At 45.1% G+C, this 18,326-nt stretch overlaps 1 protein-coding gene across 1 annotated transcript in view; it reads right to left on the bottom strand.

Moving 5' to 3' along the window:
- Positions 1-11,629: 11,629 nt before the first annotated feature.
- SLC39A14 (solute carrier family 39 member 14) overlaps positions 11,630-18,326 on the bottom strand; it is a 56,999-nt gene continuing 50,302 nt past the window's right edge. The window contains exons 8-9 of the mRNA XM_023216687.3: positions 16,944-17,128; positions 11,630-14,764 (exon numbers count right to left, since the gene is read on the bottom strand). Coding sequence (XP_023072455.2) covers positions 14,618-14,764; positions 16,944-17,128 — 332 coding nt within the window. The 3' untranslated portion in view covers positions 11,630-14,617. The remainder of the gene's footprint in view (positions 14,765-16,943; positions 17,129-18,326) is intronic.

Genomic DNA, 18,326 nt, shown 5'->3' with positions numbered 1-18,326 from the left:
TTTTTTTTTTTTTTTTTTTTTTTTTTTTTTTGAGACAGAGTCTCACTCTGTCGCCCAGGCTAGAGTGCAGTGGCTGGATCTCAGCTCACTGCAAGCTCCGCCTCCCGGGTTCACGCCATTCTCCTGCCTCAGCCTCCTGAGTTGCTGGGACTACAGGCGCCCGCCACCTCGCCCGGCTAGTTTTTTGTATTTTTAGTAGAGACGGGGTTTCACCGTGTTAGCCAGGATGGTCTCGAACTCCTTACCTCGTGATCCACCCGTCTCGGCCTCCCAAAGTGCTGGGATTACAGGCTTGAGCCACCGCGCCCGGCATTTTTTTCTTTTTTTTAGAGATGGGGGTCTTCCTATGTTGTCGCCTCTGGTCTAGAACTCCTGGACTAAAGTGATCCTCCCACCTTGGCCTCACAAAGTGTTGGGATTAGAGGCATGAGCCACCGTGCCGGCTGCTCTTTTCTTTTAAAGTCCTACTTCCAATAGAGTTAAACATTCATTTGCTTTCTCAATGTCCTCTCTGATTAAAACAAAAAACATCTAGAGCCACTCCATGAAAATTTAAAAAGAGGCCGGGCGCAGTGGCTCATGCTTGTCATCCCAGCACTTTGGGAGGCCGAGGCGGGTGGATCATGAGATCAGGAGATCGAGACCATCCTGGCTAACACGGTGAAACCCTGTCTCTAATAAAAGTACAAAAAAGTAGTCAGGCGTGGTGGTGGGCGCCTGTAGTCCCAGCTACATGGGAGGCTGAGGCAGGAGAATGGCGTCAACCTGGGAGGCGGAGCTTGCAGTGAGCCGAGACTGGGCCACTGTACTCCAGCCTGGGTGACAGAGCGAGACTCCGTCTCAAAAAAAAAGAAAAAAAAAGGGAAACAAAAAAGAAAATTTAAAAAGAAGAAAACTCTTTTTTTCTTTTATTATACTTTAAGTTCTAGGGTACATGTGCATAACGTGCAGGTTTGTTACATATGTATATATGTGCCATGTTGGTGTGCTGCACCCATCAACTCATCAGCACCCATCAATTCATCATTTATATCAGGTATAACTCCCCAATGCAATCCCTCCCCCCTCCCCCCCCCCATATAGGCCCCATTGTGTGATGTTCCCCTTCCGAGTCCAAGTGAGCTCATTGTTCAGTTCCCACCTATGAGTGAGAACATGCGGTGTTTGGTTTTCTCTTCTTGTGATAGTTTGCTAAGAATGATGGTTTCCAGCTGCATCCATGTCCCTACAAAGGACGCAAAAAAAAAGAAGAAAACTCTAATTGAGCTCCCTTCCCAAACAATTGTTTTCCCTAACAAATAAGATTTAAGTTCACTGCTGGTGTGGTGGTGTTTTTAGACATTAACAATTCCCAGCAATCATTGGAGAGCCCAATTCATTCAGCTGGTGGACCTCTCCACCTGGCCAGATGTCCACTTGGTGAATTTAGCATCCCCCCGCTTTTTTTTTTTACTTTCTGCATTGGTCAGAAGACATAAATATTTTAGATAACCAAGATTCATGTTTAACTATCATTTCTACACATTTCTTCAAATCTGGGTTTCCTTCTTACAGGGCTTGTGAGCTTTGGTGTATTTCCTCACGAAACTCCCTAAGTACTTCCTAAACCTTAATTAATGAACAGCTCCTCTGAGACACAATTATGAACACTTTTAATTTAACAAAAGCACGGGGAATCCTTGTTTCCACTGTTGTGTGAAAGTAACCTGGCTTCAGTTTCTATTTATATGAAGCCATTAAATGTTAAGCTTCTGTGTTAAATGCAGGTGAGAGAACTGTAGAATATTTTAAAAACTAGAGTAAAATGAGCATTTCTAAAATAGCTATGCAGAACAAAAGGTATTTTATAATGTATAATCTGCAATTTTATATAAAAAGCACTACATAAGCCAGGCATGGTGGCTCACGCCTGTAATCCCAGCACTTTGGGAGGCTGAGGCGGGCAGATTACCTGAGGTCGGGAGTTTGAGATGAGCCTGACCAACATGGAGAAACCTCATCTCTACTAAAAATACAAAATTAGCCGGGTGTGGTGGCACACACCTGTTAATTCCAGCTACAGGGGAGGCTGAGGCAGGAGAATCACTTGAACCTGGGAGGAGGAGGTTGCAGTGAGCCGAGATTGCACCATTGTACTCCAGCCTGGGCAACAAAGAGTGAAACTCCGTCTCAAAAAACTACATAAATTATTTATAACATGTACTATATCATATTTATATTTTATCATATATTTTAATTTATATCCATGAGTGCATTTAGTTTTGACTAAATTACTTTGGAATGACCTGTCCCTCCCACAGTCTTGTGATCTAAAAAGATGACCAAGTCGGCTGGGCAAAGTGGCTCACGCCTGTAATCCCAGCACTTTGGGAGGCTGAGGCTAGTGGATCATGAGGTCAGGTGATAGAGACCATCCTGGCTAACACAGTGAAACTACATCTCTACTAAAAGTAAAATTAGCTGGGTGTGGTGGCACGCACCTGTAGTCCCAGCTGCTCAGGAGGCTGAGGCAGGAGAATTGTTTGAATCCAGGAGGCGGAGGTTGCAGTGAGGCGAGATCATGCCACTGCACTCCAGCCTGGGCAACAGAGTGAGACTGTCTAAAAATCTAAAAAAAAAAAAGAAAAAGACAAAGAAAACCCACGTCCAGATAAAATATGCAATTTTTTATAATTAGCAAAACATGGCCCAAAGCAACATCCTACCAATAATAGCCTGATATCAATTAGTAATCTCTTTAGATACACGTAAAAAAATGCTAATGAAATTTGTGCTAACTGGTAAATATAGATTTACAGGTTGATATTCAGGCCACTGTTTCGGTACTGCACAAACCCTTCTTTTCTCCCCGACTTCTTTTTACAGGCATTGGGTGGGTAAACCCCTTAATGGCACATCATCCCTTCGGTCTTCCCAGCAGAATCCCTTATGAAAACTGTGATAAGAATTGGCAGTCCCAGTCCAGGCACACTGGCTCACACCTGTAATCCCAGCACTTTGGGAGGCCGAAGTGGGCGGATCACGAGGTCAGGAGATCGAGACCATCCTGGCTAACAGGGTGAAACCCCGTCTCCACTAAAAATACAACAAATTAGCTGGGTGTGGTCGTGGGCGCCTGTAGTCCCACCTACTTGGGAGGCTGAGGCAGGAGAATGGCGTGAACCCGGGAGGCGGAGCTTGCAGTGAGCAGAGATTGTGCCACTGCACACCAGACTAGGCAACAGAGCAAGAATCCATCTCAAAAAAAAAAATTGAAAAAATTGGGAGTCCCAGACCGGCTGCGGCGGCTCACCCCTGTAATCCCAGCACTTTTGGAGGCTGAGATGGGTGGATCACTTGAGGCCAGGAGTTAAAGACTAACCTAGCCAACATGGTGAAACCTTGTTTCTACTAAAAATACAGCAATTAGCTGGGTGTGATGGCACAGGCTTGTAATCACAACTTAGGAGGCTGAGGCAGGAGAATGGCTTGAACCCAGGAGGTGGAGTTTGCAGTGAGCCGAGATCACACCACTGTGCTCCAGACAGAGGGAGACCCTGTCTCCAAAAAGAAAAAAAAAAAAAAGAATTGGGAGCCCCAAAGCTGCTGTCACTTCCTGCTTGTGACTGTTGTTTGCATCATTACAGAACAGGAGAAAATGGCGGCAACCACTACGTAACACAGTCGATTGGTCCACAGGTAAGATACCAAGGTAAACAGCACTGGCATTCAAGTTGCTTGGGCCAAAAATTTAGAATCAGGGATGCCTTTCCACACACTATATCCTGTCAACTTCCTCCCCCTACCGTCTATTTTCCTATACAGCAGATCTTTCTAAACTTAAAGCATAAAACTGATTTGTCATTCCTCTGGTGAAAACCCTCATTAGGGCCAAGGCGGTGGCCCACGCCTGTAATCCCAGCACTCTGGGAGGCCAAGGCAGCAGGATTACTTGAGGAGTTGGAGACCAGACTGGGCAACTTAGTGAGACCCCGTCTCTAAAAATAAAATAAAATTAGCCAGGCTGGCTGAGGTGGGAGGATCTCTTGAGTCCAGGAGTTTGAAGCTGCAGTGACCTATGACCCCATCTCTAAAACAAACAAAAACAAACGTCTTCTCCTTTCCCGAAGTGGTCTGACTCCTGTCAGCTTTGAGCTGGGACCAAACTTCTTCCCCCATGTCCGCTGCAGTCCAGACAGACTGGCCTTGTTTCTGCTGTTTACACATACTGGCCTCAAATAGACGAAGCTTATTTCTGTCTCAGCATTCTTGTGTTGACTGGCCCTTTGGCTTAGAACATTCTTCTACAGTCACAAAGCTCAACTCAAATGTCATCTGGTTAGAGCCCTTTCCTGACCACCTCTATCCCTATCTGCCCATTCTCTACCTCACTACCCTCTGTTAATTTATCTGTAGTACTTGGTTTTTATTTCCCCTCACTCCTTAAGGGAAGGATCTTTGTCTTGTTCACTGCTATGTCATACCATACCTGGCAAAGTTGGAGCTCAACAATTTGTTGAATGAATGGATTTCATCTTACTCTTGTCTGGAGCAGAAGTTTTTCACCTGGGGCACAGGGGCTTCAAGAGATCATTTCCTTCTCGTCTACCTCCCGTCCCCATGCTGCTTCCAATTATAAATGAAATTAAAGCTTTGAGTAGATTTACACATGCTATGAGTATGTATGAGCAATCATGTATTTTTCTCAAAGGATTCTCAAAGGAATCCAAAGAACAAAATGTTAATTACTACTAGTACAGAGCTTTAATGTATAAAACACTTTTGCATATTTAGTTCTCATTATGCTTATACCTACGTTACAAGGTAGGCAGTATAAAATTATAATTTCTACTTCATAAAATTATTGAGATGCAGAGAGGTTAAACATGTTAGAGATCACACAGATAGTCAATGATGGAATTGACACGAATCTATTCTTATGGATGCAAAATCCTGTGTTCTTTTTTTTTTTTTTTGAGACAGAGTCTGGCTCTGTCGCCCAGATTGGAGTGCAGTGGCATGATCTCGGCTTACTGCAAGCTCCACCTCCCGGGTTCACACCATTCTCCTGCCTCAGCCTCCTGAGTAGCTGGGACCACAGGTGCCTGCCACCACGCCCAGCCAATTTTTTGTATTTTTAGTAGAGACAGGGTTTCACTGTGTTAGCCAGGATGGTTTCGATCTTCTGACCTCACGATCCACCCACCTTGGCCTCCCAAAGTGCTGGGATTACAGGCATGAGCCACCATGCCCAGCCAATCTGTGTTCTTTTTGAAGATAAAGACACAATCCAGAACTCTGGGGAAGTAGGTTTACATTGGTTCTTACCTTTGTTTGCTCAAGAATTACCAAACATCAACACTTTTCCAAGGATTCTCCCATTTAAACTAGTTTACAAGGCTGCTTTACGTTTTTCAGTGAAAAAACATTATCATCAGTCAGATCAAGGCAGTCTTCCATGCAATCAGCCTCCATTTCAAACAAAATGTTGAAAGAACATACTAACCGGCCAGGCACGGGGCCTCATGCCTGTAATCCCAGCACTTTGGGAGGCCGAGGCGGGCAGATCACAAGGTCAAGAGATAGAGGCCAGCCTAGCCAACATGGTGAAACCCTGTCTCTACTAAAAATACAAAAATTAGCTGGGCGTGGTGGCGCACACCTGTAGTCCCAGCTACTCGGGAGGCTGAGGCACGAGAATCGCTTGAACCCAGGAGGCAGAGGTTGCAGTGAGCCGAGATCACACCACTACACTACAGCCTGGGCAAAAGAGTGAGATTCAGTCTCAAAAAAAAGAACATGCAAACTGAGGAACACAAAATTATTTTCCACTAAGCTTAGTTGAGCATAATTAGAAAAACAGTTTTGTAGAAATATACCTTAAAGCTGAATAAAGACGATATTGAGATCTCTGTTGAGATTTTTATTTTATTTATTTTATTTTTGAGACGGAGTTTTACTCTTGTTGCCCAGGCTGGAGTGCAGTGGCGCAATCTCAGCTCACTGCAACCTTCACCTCCCAGGTTCAAGCGATTCTCCCGCTTCAGCCTCTCAGGTAACTGGGATTACAGGCATGCACCACTACACGCAGCTAATTTTGTATTTTTAGTAGAGATGGGGGTTTCCCCATGTTGGTCAGGCTGGTCTCGAACTCCTGACCTCAGGTGATCCGCCTGTCTCGGCCTCCCAAAGTGCTGGGATTACAGGCTTGAGCCACCGTGCCCGGACTTATTTATTTATTTAGAGATAGAGTTTTACTCTTTTGCCCAGGCTGCAGTGCAGTGGTATGATCTCGGCTCACGGCAACCTCCGTGCCCCGGGTTCAAGCGATTCTGCCTTAGCCTCCTGAATAGCTGGGATTATAGGCACCTGCCACCACGCCTGGCTACTTTTTGTGATTTTAGTAGAGACAGGGTTTTGTCATGTTTGGTGGGCTGATGTCGAACTCCTGACCTCGGGTGATCCACCCACCTCAGCCTCCCAAAGTGCTAGGATTACAGGCGTGAGCCACCACACCAGGCCAGATTTTTATTTTTGTACATAGGTCTCAGTGTTGCTCAGGCTGGTCTCAAATACTGACCTCAAGCAATCCTCCTGTCTCAGCCTCCCAATGCACCAGGATTGCAGGTGTGAGCCACCACACCCAGTCTGTTTAGATTTTACCTGCCCTTTTAGTTAGAATATTTCACTGAATCATGTATACTGAAAACTCAGTATGATCCCTTTTTAAAAATCAGCTTTCCCAGAAAAGAAAAATGTAAATTCCATCTCTCTCTCCTGTTCTCTTGATTTTCGAGAGGGGGAAAGAATTCTACAGTATTTGCAGAATCTCTACAATGCTTAAATTGTGTGAATTTGGCAGCTTAAGCTATTTCACTTCAAGGGCCACATCTATAGAATAAACCAGACAATGGCTTCAACAGAGCTTGTTTTATAAACTTCAAAAAGTTAGAGAACATGCCACTTGAGAGAATCGCCTATTCTGGGAGCATACTCAAGATCAAAGAGGTTTTTTTTCTTCCTTACCAACATCTATAATTAAAGACCTAATCCTTTATTTTAAGCAAGAAAACGATTCCCTTTATTAAATCAGTTGTTTTCCTTCTTAAAACCCAAAGGTTGACATCAAATTTTGGGGTGAATGTCCTATTAATTAGCTTGGGTCATTCTTTGATTTTGATGCATTTAAAATGTTAGCCAAATGCAGGAAGACAAACCACATTTTTTCTTTTTGAGATAGAGTTTTGCTCTTGTTTTCTTGTTGCCTAGGCTGGAGTGCAATGGTGTGATCTCAGTTCACCGCAACCTCCGCCTCCTGGGTTCAAGCGATTCTCCTGCCTCAGCCTCCCAAGTAGCTGGGATTACAGGCATGCACCACTATCCCAGGCTAATTTTGTATTTTTAGTAGAGACAGGGTTTCTCCATGTTGGCCAGGCTGGTCTCGGACTCCTAACCTCAGGTGATCCGCCTGTCTTGGCCTCCCAAAGTGCTGGGATTACAGGCATGAGCCACCGTGCCCAGTCCCAACAAACCATATTTTAAGAGAGCACATTGGCCGGTCACGGTGGCTCACACCTGTAATCCCAGCACTTTGGGAGGCCATAGTGGGTGGATCACCTGAGGTCAGGAATTCAAGACCAGCCTGGCCAACATGGCAAAACCCCATCTCCACTAAAAACACAAAAATTAGCTGTGCATGGCGGCACATGCCTGAAATCCCACCTACTTGGGAGGCTGAGACGAGAATCTCTTGAACCTGGGAGGCGGAGATTGCAGTGAACTGAGATCGCGCCACTACACTCCAGCCTGGGCAACGGTGAGACTCCATCTCAAAAAAAAAAAAAAAAAAAAAAAAAAAGCATATCATTTAGAATTAGTTCATCAAAAACACTTGTTCAGGAGCCTCCTCTGGGAGATCCTGATGGCTTTGTGTCACACGAATGCATTTCTGAAAACCTGTGTGGATTATTGCCTGAGTTTATTCTTAGGGAAACTCAGTCCACAGATCTGTAAGTAAACTGGTTGTAGAAAAACATCTAGAGAGTCTGGGTGCGGTGGCTCTCGCCTGTCATCCCAGCACTTTGGGAGGCCTAGGTAGGAGGATTGCTTGAGCCCTGGAGTTCGAGACCAGCCTAGGCAACTTAGCGAGACCTCTTTTCCACTAAAAATCAAAATTAGCCAGGTGTGGTGGCGCATGCCTGTACCCCCAGCTAAATGGAAAGCTGAGGTGGGAGAATCACTTGAGACCAGGAGGTTGAGGCTGCAGTGAGCCATGATCGTGCAACTGCACTCCAGCCTGTGTGACAGAGCAAGACCCTGTCTCAAAATAAAATTGAAACAAGCAAACATCTACAACCTAGTAGAACTTCTTCTTGGCTTATGATTGCCAGGGTCAGAACACTTTGGGGTTATTCCTTAACCATAATTGATGCTACCATCTTGGAATCTGACCCACTGCTGGATCAAGGATTGCTGTTACAAAGGATACTCCGTTAACTCCCTTCCTTCATTAAAAAACAAAAACAAAAACACCAACAACCTGACAAGGCATGGGGCAAGAATAGACATCTGCTGAAAAGAAATAAAACTGTTTTTTGGCTGGCAGTTCTTAGCATCCTTAGCCAAAGGCTGATAAACGACCTGTGGATCGCTCCCAACCACTAATTTTTTTTTCCACTATTAAAAAAAAAAAAAGTCAGCTGAAAGCCACCAATCACGAATTCAATGTAATTCTGTTTATTCCAGAGGACGAAAGGGATTTGCTCCAGCTGGGATTTGAACCTGTCACTCTTCAGAAGTCTAGGTATTTCACCCTAGATCATGACAAGTACAAAATATTTCAAATAGATGAGCATTTTGTTTTTCCACACATCAAAAACACCATGTCCACATTTAGTGTGATTGCTATTTCTTGAAGTGGGTTTTGCCCAAATTCAATCCAAGCATCACTGAATGGTAAAGTGCACAGAAGGAACAAAATAGGAGAGTACACTCATTACAGCATTTTTTGAATTTCAGTTATTTCACCTTCCACCAAAAATGTCCTAGATGGCTTAGCTGATTAAGAGTATTACAAAGAGATGGCTAAGGTCAAGGTTTTAATCTACTTAATGGCCTGTTTGCTTAGCTCTGTTCCATGCGGGCCACAAGTACACCTCTCTCAAACTTAATGTTTCTAAATAAAGGATAAGCGAAACCATCACCGATGACTGGACGACAGAACAGGAACTGCTCGCCATGGAAAAGGAGCATTTCCACCAACACAGAACTTAAAGACATTTCATTTAGTCTATTTTTTTTTTTTTTTTTGAGACAGAGTCTCACTCTGTTGCCCAGGCTGGAGTGCGGTGGCATGATCTCGTCTCACTGCAACCTCTGCCTCCTGGGTTCAAGTGATTCTCCTGCCTCAGCCTCTTGAGTAACTGGATTTACAGGGGCACACCACCATGCCCGGCTAATTTTGTTTTTGTTTTTGTTTTTTGAGATGGAGTCTTGCTCTGTCGCCCAGGCTGGAGTGCAGTGGCCGGATCTCAGCTCACTGCAAGCTCCGCCTCCCGGGTTTACGCCATTCTCCTGCTTCAGCCTCCCGAGTAGCTGGGACTACAGGTGCCCGCCACCTCGCCTGGCTAGTTTTTTGTATTTTTTAGTAGAGACGGGGTTTCACCATGTTAGCCAGGATGGTCTCGATCTCCTGACCTCGTGATCCGCCCGTCTCGGCCTCCCAAAGTGCTGGGATTACAGGCTTGAGCCACCGCGCCTGGCAATAATTTTTGTATTTTTAGTAGAGATGGGGTTTCACCATGTTGGCCAGGCTGGCCTCAAACTCCTGACTTCAAGTGAACCACCTGCCTTGGCCCCCCAAAGTGCTGGGATTACAGGGGTGAGCCACTGTACCTGGCTCATTTAGTCTTTTCATTCATTCTTTCCATATAGTCAGAGCTGACATCACAGAAAGAAACCAGATACGGCCTCCACCCAGAAGGAATTTGGTATGCAAAGAATAGCAATTACAATGCAAGTCCTGTAACTGAGGTATGCAGAGACAGACTCCTGGAAAGGCAGGAGGGACTGCAGGCAGAAAAGGACTCGAGGTATCAGGAGCTGAAGGGCAGAGTGAATGTCATTTTGACAGCAAATGGCATAGTAGTGAGGTAATGCAAATTAAATGACCAACACGAGCCACTTCATATATTATTCTTGTTTTAACAAAGGAAGGACTAACAGGCATTTGGAAATCTCTAATGGAGGTAGTCATAAGATTGAACCAACTTTTTTTTAAATCTTACTAGTCATTTCTGTTGTCGAAGAAAAACAGATCCCTGACCCTATAACTAAATTGGAATGAGAATAACTTTAGCATTTTAAGTCTCATTGGCAGAGGACTTTTCCCTGTAAGATATAGAAATGTCGCTGAAACACACTAAGCACACATTACAAGTTTCAAGTTTATATAAGAGAAAACAGGGTGATAGAAAAGTCTTCTTGGAAACATCACAATTCTTTGATCATGCAACAGTGAGATCACAGCCTCCAAAAGAGATAAACTAATTGATTTTGGCCAGGCTTGGTGATTTGTGCCTATAACCCCAGCACTTTGGGAGGCCAAGAGTTCAAGGCTAGCTTGGGCAACATAGCAAGATGTTTCTATAAAAAAAAAAAAAATTAAAAAATCAGTCAGTCATGGTGGTACGCGCCTCTAGTCCCAGCTACTCAAAAGGTTAAGGTGGTAAGACTGCTTGAGCCTGGGAGTTCAAACTCACTCTCTCTCTTTAGATAGGTATAAAACTATATATATAGATACAGAGTTATCTATCTATACAGGAAGATAGATATATCGAGAGAGAGAGAGAGAGAGAAACCAATTAGTTTTAAAGTGAGTATAGGCCAGGCATGGTGGCTCATGCCTGTAATCCCAGCATCTTGGGAGGCCGAGGCAGGCTGATCACCTGAGGTCAGGAGTTCCAAGACCAGCCTGGCCAACATGGCACAACCCCGTCTCTACTAAAAATTCAAAAATTAGCTGGGCATGGTACCGCATGCCTGTAGTCCCAGCTACTTAGGAGGCTGAGGAATGAGAATTGCTTGAACCTGGGAAGCAGAGGTTGCAACGAACCGAGATCATGCCACTGCACTCCAGCCTGGGTGACAGAGTGAGACCCTTTCTCAAAAAAAGAAAAGAGAGTATAAAAGTTTCCTTCTTGGCCTGGCACAATGACTCACGCCTGTAATCCCAAAACTTTGGGAGGCCAAGGTGGGCTGATCACCTGAGATCAGAAGTTCGAGACCAGCCTGGACAACATGGTGAAACCCCATCTCTATTAAAAATACAAAATTTAGCCGGGAGTGGTGGCAGGCACCTGTAATCCTAGCTACTAGGGAGGCTGAGGCAGAAGAATTGCTTGAACCTGGGAGGCGGAGGTTGCAGTTAGCCGAGATCACACCACTGCACTCCAGCCTGGGTGACAAGAGCAAAACTCTGTCTCAAAAAAAAAACCCAAAAACCAAAAACCAAAAAACAGCTCCTTCTAAAATCCCAAATGACGAACCAGACCTGGTAAAAACAAAACTTTGTGAGACACCATCGCCACCTTGTGTTCAACAGCCTTCATTACATCCACATTTGTTGCAAATGATCACGCGTGGGATTCTCAACAATTACAGAATATAGCTTTATTTATAGAATCTTACAAATAAAACATTTACAGTCCACATAAGTTAATTTTCCTTTCTAATTTCTTCTCATAACACCTGAGTTATTTTAAAAAAATACTGTGATGGAATTGCAGACCTGTAAAGGGAAATATGAACAATAAAATCCTAACCTCTCTTGCAAAAATCAGACCTTTTTTTTGAAGCAGATGCCCAGCATATTGCCATCTCTTTGGAAGAGGACTTACTATAATCAGATCTTATGCTACCCAAACAGGGAAGCCACCTTTTTAAAACCCAAGGTTAAGGACCAGCGAAGAATCGCTCCCATTTGACACTAGACACAAAATACCTTTGGGGGCAAAGACAGGGGCAAGCTGCGCGCCAGTGATGAGGTGAGAAGGAGCAGAACCCCTGTCCCTGCCTCACTGTTCCTGCACGTGACATACACTTTCCTTGCTGATTTATTAATAGGAGCTGGTGCATCTGGAAAACAAGGTTGAAGCTGCTAATGCCAGGGGTGAAAAAGTCCTCTCACTGACTTGCTACTCCTTAGACTTCTAATATGTACAAATGCTTGAAACAGCAAATTCAACACCTAAAAATCGAAAGAAATTGCCAGTTTTTGACTCATGGGGCAAAGCTGTTGCCACAATCAGTGGCAACTCAAGTCAGACGACGTGAGTGTCTCCACCCCTCCCAAGCTCCGACTAGGACTGACCTCTGTGCCAATTACAGTTTAAAGAGGATTTCCCTTTGAGGCAGCTGTCTATGGAAGAAAATTCCTTAAGGTAATATAGGTGTGCACAAAAAGGGAAAAAAAACCCTATTTCATATTTCAATTTGTTAAACATTATAGTTTTGAGCTCCCCTCCTAAACTAGAAATCCACTAACTCTAACTTAATATTCTACTCCAAGACAAAGGGTAGTATGTTTAAGGAATGACAGGATCTATTGGGAATGCTAAAATTATAAATTTAATACATCAATGCAAGTTAGGTTAAAGCAAAATCTTCCAGAGTCTTCAACTCTGAGTTATTTTCTGCTAGCTCCTGAAAAGCAGCTTGAGAAAAATAAATCAGAAAAGACGAAGAACCATTTTAAAACAACAACAATAATGACAATATAAAAAGTTAGATTCCGACATTCAAGGAATTGGTTCTTTGGTAAAACTGGACCATAATCTTACCAGGAAATCAGTCCTGATATTTAATCTAGAATCTCCATCACTGAAATTCTCCCTCTTCAGCGTATTCTCAAATGTACCGAAGCCAACAGGCAAGATAAAAACAAAACTTAAAAAAAAGAATCACCAGCAGTTTTCCTGCTCATGTTCTTTTCAAGAATATTCCTGGTTTGAGAGATGTCTCCCAAGAAGAGAAAACAAAATGGATGCTGCTTGTGATTACTGAGAGTGGACAGTTTTTCTATGTAAGAGAAAAGCTCAGGCATTGCTAGTGAACCAGTACTCCTGTCAGCCATGCACATGAATCAGTTCGCAAACATGGCCCCTGGGCTCCAACTGTGGGCACCACTAAGAAAGGCTTCTGGAGAGACAGGCTCCCCAAAGTGGCTAAAGAATCTCACATTATCAATATGATAATAATAAATCAATTCACCTAGTGAACCTGGAGATGAGCCCCCCTTGAAGCCAGAGCTCGGAGGCAAGGGCTCCACAGTGCCTGAGGCTGGCCTACAGTTTTGCAGACAAGTATCTCCATCCATTTTCTGGAGAGAGTTAGAGCGATTCATATTCAATTCAATACAGGATTTGACTTTTTTGCAAGGAAGCAGTAACCTAGACGGGTCATTGAAAACCCATCTGCAGCAGAATCATTAGGCCCGCCATTCAGCAAACATCTGCGATGCCCTAAGTGAAGTTTGTGACCTTATGTTTCAGAGACCCCCCTGTTAGTCATGCTTTGATTTATGGAAGCAGTAAATCCTAAATTTTGCCTGCACTGATTCCATTTCTGATTATCCTTGTCTAAGTAGAGCATCAATGGCACCCCAGTTCTACAACTCCGCTTGCCACTCTGCAGACGTCTCAGCTGGCGGGGAGGATAGTTTGTGCAGTCTCCCCTCTATCTAACACACAGGTCTCAAATGTGCTCAGAATGTGCTTCTAGGGAGGCAGCTACAAAGTCTCTTAGAAGATGGCAGTGGGGAAGACGAGGTAAAAATCACAGCCAAACCAACTGTTTTCTTGCAGACAGCCCGAGCCTCCATTCTGTCAGTTGTTAACCTGAAAGAGGGGGTCCAGGCAGCCACACCGCCACGTCAGCTCACTTGGACAGCCATGAAACACCAGGTGCTGTTACAAAATCAATACCCAGCATCTCAGTAGGAACAAGTGAGCATCCTGACAAGACACACAACAGCGGTTCGACTTCCTCTCCCATTCAGGATGAACCTGGCCTCGCCTCTCACCCTGCTCCTGTGTTCTGACTTCAGGTTCTCTTTGAGAGAAGTAATAGGCAATTAAACAGACTTTGAAAAAATGGGAAGGCTTCCTGTCTCCTGTCTCTTCTGTTGGCCAGCTGGAGGTCCAAGGTGCCCAGTTAGAATCATGGGCCCTACACTATGGAATCAACTCTTGATATTTCTAGCCAAGTTCTAACCACTGGCTCTAGTTTTGCATTGGTGGGTAAAGGATTCAAAACCTGGCAGCACTGGTTCCAAGAGGAGGCCAAGGTAATCAGAGAAAAAAGTCAGGCTTGTCTTGTAAGCTGCATTCAGGTTCCAGAGTCACTGAGAGAAAAGGTGAGAAGAGGGCAAGAGGCACTAGCTAGAGACTGGTTACCAGAGCAGCTTATTCCTAGGATAGAGCATTTGACAAATGGCTGACATTTGAACGCAGGAATACAGTCTGTGTCAGTTTTTCATAGAACGGTCTCTTCCGTGGTGCATTGTGGATGGTGAGTCCTCGGGCTGGTGATCGGGTAGCCCAGGGCCCGACTTCCAGTCCCACAGGCTCTTGGCAGGGCCCTACCCAATCTGGATCTGTCCTGAATACATGGTGAGGACCACCATGATGGTGAATCCAGTCAGGAGGCCCAGGTTCTGGATGACAAATGGAATCAAGATGCTGCCCTTCCTTTCATCCTCTTGACAGACCTCATTCATCTCAGGGAACTGGGAAAGAAGCAAGAAACAACACAGCTGCAATTCCTTGCTTAATCTTGTAAGTCCAGGGCAATTCAGTGATGGAGATACAGATCAGGTTGGTTGACAAAGAGAATTAACAGGGCCGGGTGCAGTGATTCACCAGAGGTCAGGAGTTCGAGACCAGCCTCACCAACATGGTGAAACCCTGTCTCTACTAAAAATATAAAAATTAGCTGGGCGTAGTGGCGCAGGCCTGCAGTCCCAGCTACTTGGGAGGCTGAGGCAGGAGAATCGCTTGAACCCAGAAGACAGAGGCTGTAGTGAGTGGAGATCATGTGGAGGAATGCCACTGCATTCCTGCCTGGGCAACAGAGCGAGACTCCGTCTCAAAAACAAACAAAACAAAAAATTAACAATAGCAGGTACCATGTCTTTATAACTATCTAGGTAAAACAAAGTACTCAACGTATATGTGGCTCTGGATGTGTTGAGAGGCTGGCTAAAAATAAATATAAATATACTCTGATAAAATAAAATAAACTTTTTATTATAGACTTCCCCCCCTCCCCCCAACGTTTTTGAGACAGGGTCTTGCTCTGTTGCCCAGGCTCGAGTGCAGTGGTGCGATCATAGCTCCCTGTAGCCTCAAACTCCAGGGCTCGAGCAATTGTCCCACTTCAGCCTCCTGAGTAGCTCCACAGGGGCCTGCCACCATGCCTGGCCTTATTGTGGACTTTAAACACTTGAAGAGGTCTTTTTGTTACCAAGATGTTATTAACAGGCTAGACGCAGTGGCTCACACCTATAATCCCAGCACTTTAAAAGGCTGAGATGGGAGGATCCCTTGAGGCTAGAAGTTCAAGACCAGCCTAGGCAACACAGAGACCCCATTCTATAAAAGTTCAAAAAATTAGCTGGGCATGGTGGCTGGAGCCTGTAGTCCTAGCTGCTTGGGAGACGGAGGGAGGAGGATCACTTCAGCTCTGGAGTTCAAGGTTGCAGTGACCTATGGTCATGCGACTGCACTCCAGGCTGGGTGAGTGACGCTCTGTCTAAAAAAAAATTAGGCCGGGCGCAGTGGCTCACGCCTGTAATCCCAGGACTTTGGGAGGCCGAGGCGGGTGGATCACAAGGTCAGGAGATCGAGACCATCCTGGCTAACACAGTGAAACCCTGTCTCTACTAGAAAAAAAAAAATACAAAAAATCAGCTGGGCGTGGTGGCGGGCACCTGTAGTCCCAGCTACTTGGGAAGCTAAGTCTGGAGAATGGCGTGAACCTGGGAGGCGGAGCTTGCAGTGAGCCAAAATCGCGCCACTGCACTCCAGCCTGGGTGACAGAGCGTGACTCCGTCTCAAAAAAAAAAAAAAAAATTAAAGAAAAAGACATGTCCAATGCATTCAGATAAAAAAAGAAAGAAACCAAAGTATTGCCATTATTGTTTCAGGGGTAGTTTTCTTTCCTTCCTTCTGTCTCTTATCTATATACAGCTATTCCATAGTAAGTAATAGAGACCATAGACTGATTATCATCATTTTCTTTAATGACATATGCAAACAAAAACATAAACTTTTTCTCCTTTAAAATCTAATGCCCTCTTAAAAACCACTGAATGGCAGGTACACCTTAAACAGACAAACTCTGTGGTATGTGAAAGAAAGCTAAGAAAGCTGTTATTAAAAACTAACTATCGGCCGGGCGCGGTGGCTCAAGCCTGTAATCCCAGCACTTTGGGAGGCCGAGACGGGTGGATCACGAGGTCAGGAGATCAAGACCATCCTGGCTAACACGGTGAAACCCCGTCTCTACTAAAAAATACAAAAAAAAAAAAAAAAAAAAACTAACTATCAGCCGTGTGCAGTGGTTCATGCCCGTAATCCCAGCACTTTGGGAGGCCGAGGCGGGTGGATCACCTGAGGCTGGGAGTTCGAGACTAGCCTGGCCAATATGGTGAAACCCCATCTCTACTAAAAATACAACAATTAGCCAGGCATGGTGGTGCACGTCTATAATCCCAGATACTCAAGAGGCTGAGGCAGGCAAATCACTTGAACCCGGGAGGCAGAGGTTGCAGTGAGCTGAGATCACGCCACTGTACTCCAGCCTGGGAGACAGAGTGAGACTCCGTCTCAAAAAATAAAAATAAAAACTACCTACCTAACGCCCCCTTAGTTGCCCTCCCATCCAATGAACTGTGGAACACTTACCATATCAGCCAGAGAAATATACAAGAACATTCCTCCAGCCAGTGCAAAAATCCAGTTGGCAGAGAAGTGGCTGCCGGCCAGGATGCCAAAGGCCAGACCCAGGTAGCAGCAGCAGGCAGAAAGGAAGTTGAAGAAGAGAGCCTGTTGGATGCTCATCCCAGCGTTGAGCAGGATGACAAAGTCTCCTACAGCAGGGAGAACAAAAAGGGGAGGGACGATGAAAGAAGAGTCAGATGGACATGGTGACGCACACCTGTCATCCCAGCTACTCCGCAGGCTCAGGTGGGAGGATTGTTTGAGCTCAGGAGTTTGAATCCAGCCTGGCAACAGAGCGAGAGCCAGTCATACAAGGTCTTGGGAGACAACGTGCACTGATGACATCAGACTGCTACAAGTGTGGGTGAAAAAAATTAAGACAGCCCTAGACTCAAGACTGAAGGAACAAGACAGGCCCTTGAACTTCCTGTTCAAGACCTGTCTCCATTTGCCAAACTGGCCGTATACCCAGCCTAGAGGCTGAAAATCTTTCCCAGGATTTTAAAAATAGATGACCAGCTGGCACTGGCCTCCTCATTTCTCTCTGGATTCATGGTGAAACAGAAGGAACCCCCTTCCTCACGACTACCATGGAAACAAAATCAAGACTGCGAGAAGTGTTGAGACTGCGAGAAGTTAAGTGATTTGCCCAAAGTCACAAGTCAATATATGGCAAAGCCAGAACTTGATCCTAAGTTGTCCCTAAAGCCTCTGGAGTAATTACTGGCTTTTTACACTCTCCCTCTGATCAAACTAAGCCCCTCCTACCCCCTGGTTCATCCACCTGCCAGGCACCTGAGCTTCTGGAAGATTAACAGGCTAGAAGAGAGAGCCTTTACTGAGTGCTCAGAATAGCACCTGGCACATGGGAAGTCCCTCTCACCCTCCACTATCATTCTAAACCCGCCTCCCGTGTTCAATTCTTATTAACCCCACTGTATACATGAGAACTGAGCCACTGCATATGGGGCTAACAGGAAACAAACACCCCTGTAAAAACCCCATCATTTTAAATTATCTGTTTAATTGTTAAGAAATGGTGATTAGCCGGGCGCGGTGGCTCAAGCCTGTAATCCCAGCACTTTGGGAGGCCGAGACGGGCGGATCACGAGGTCAGGAGATCGAGACCATCCTGGCTAACACGGTGAAACCCCGTCTCTACTAAAAATACAAAAACTAGCCGGGCGAGGTGGCGGGCGCCTGTAGTCCCAGCTACTCCGGAGGCTGAGGCAGGAGAATGGCATAAACCGGGGAGGCAGAGCTTGCAGTGAGCTGAGATCCGGCCACTGCACTCCAGTCCGGGCGACAGAGCGAGACTCCGCCTCAAAAAAAAAAAAAAAAAAAAAA

This window comes from Piliocolobus tephrosceles, chromosome 7 (assembly GCF_002776525.5).
Source record: "Piliocolobus tephrosceles isolate RC106 chromosome 7, ASM277652v3, whole genome shotgun sequence".
Classification (NCBI taxonomy): Eukaryota; Metazoa; Chordata; class Mammalia; order Primates; family Cercopithecidae; genus Piliocolobus; species Piliocolobus tephrosceles.
The sequence above is the reverse complement of the archived record's forward strand: the minus strand, read 5'-3'. Positions and strand labels throughout refer to the sequence as shown.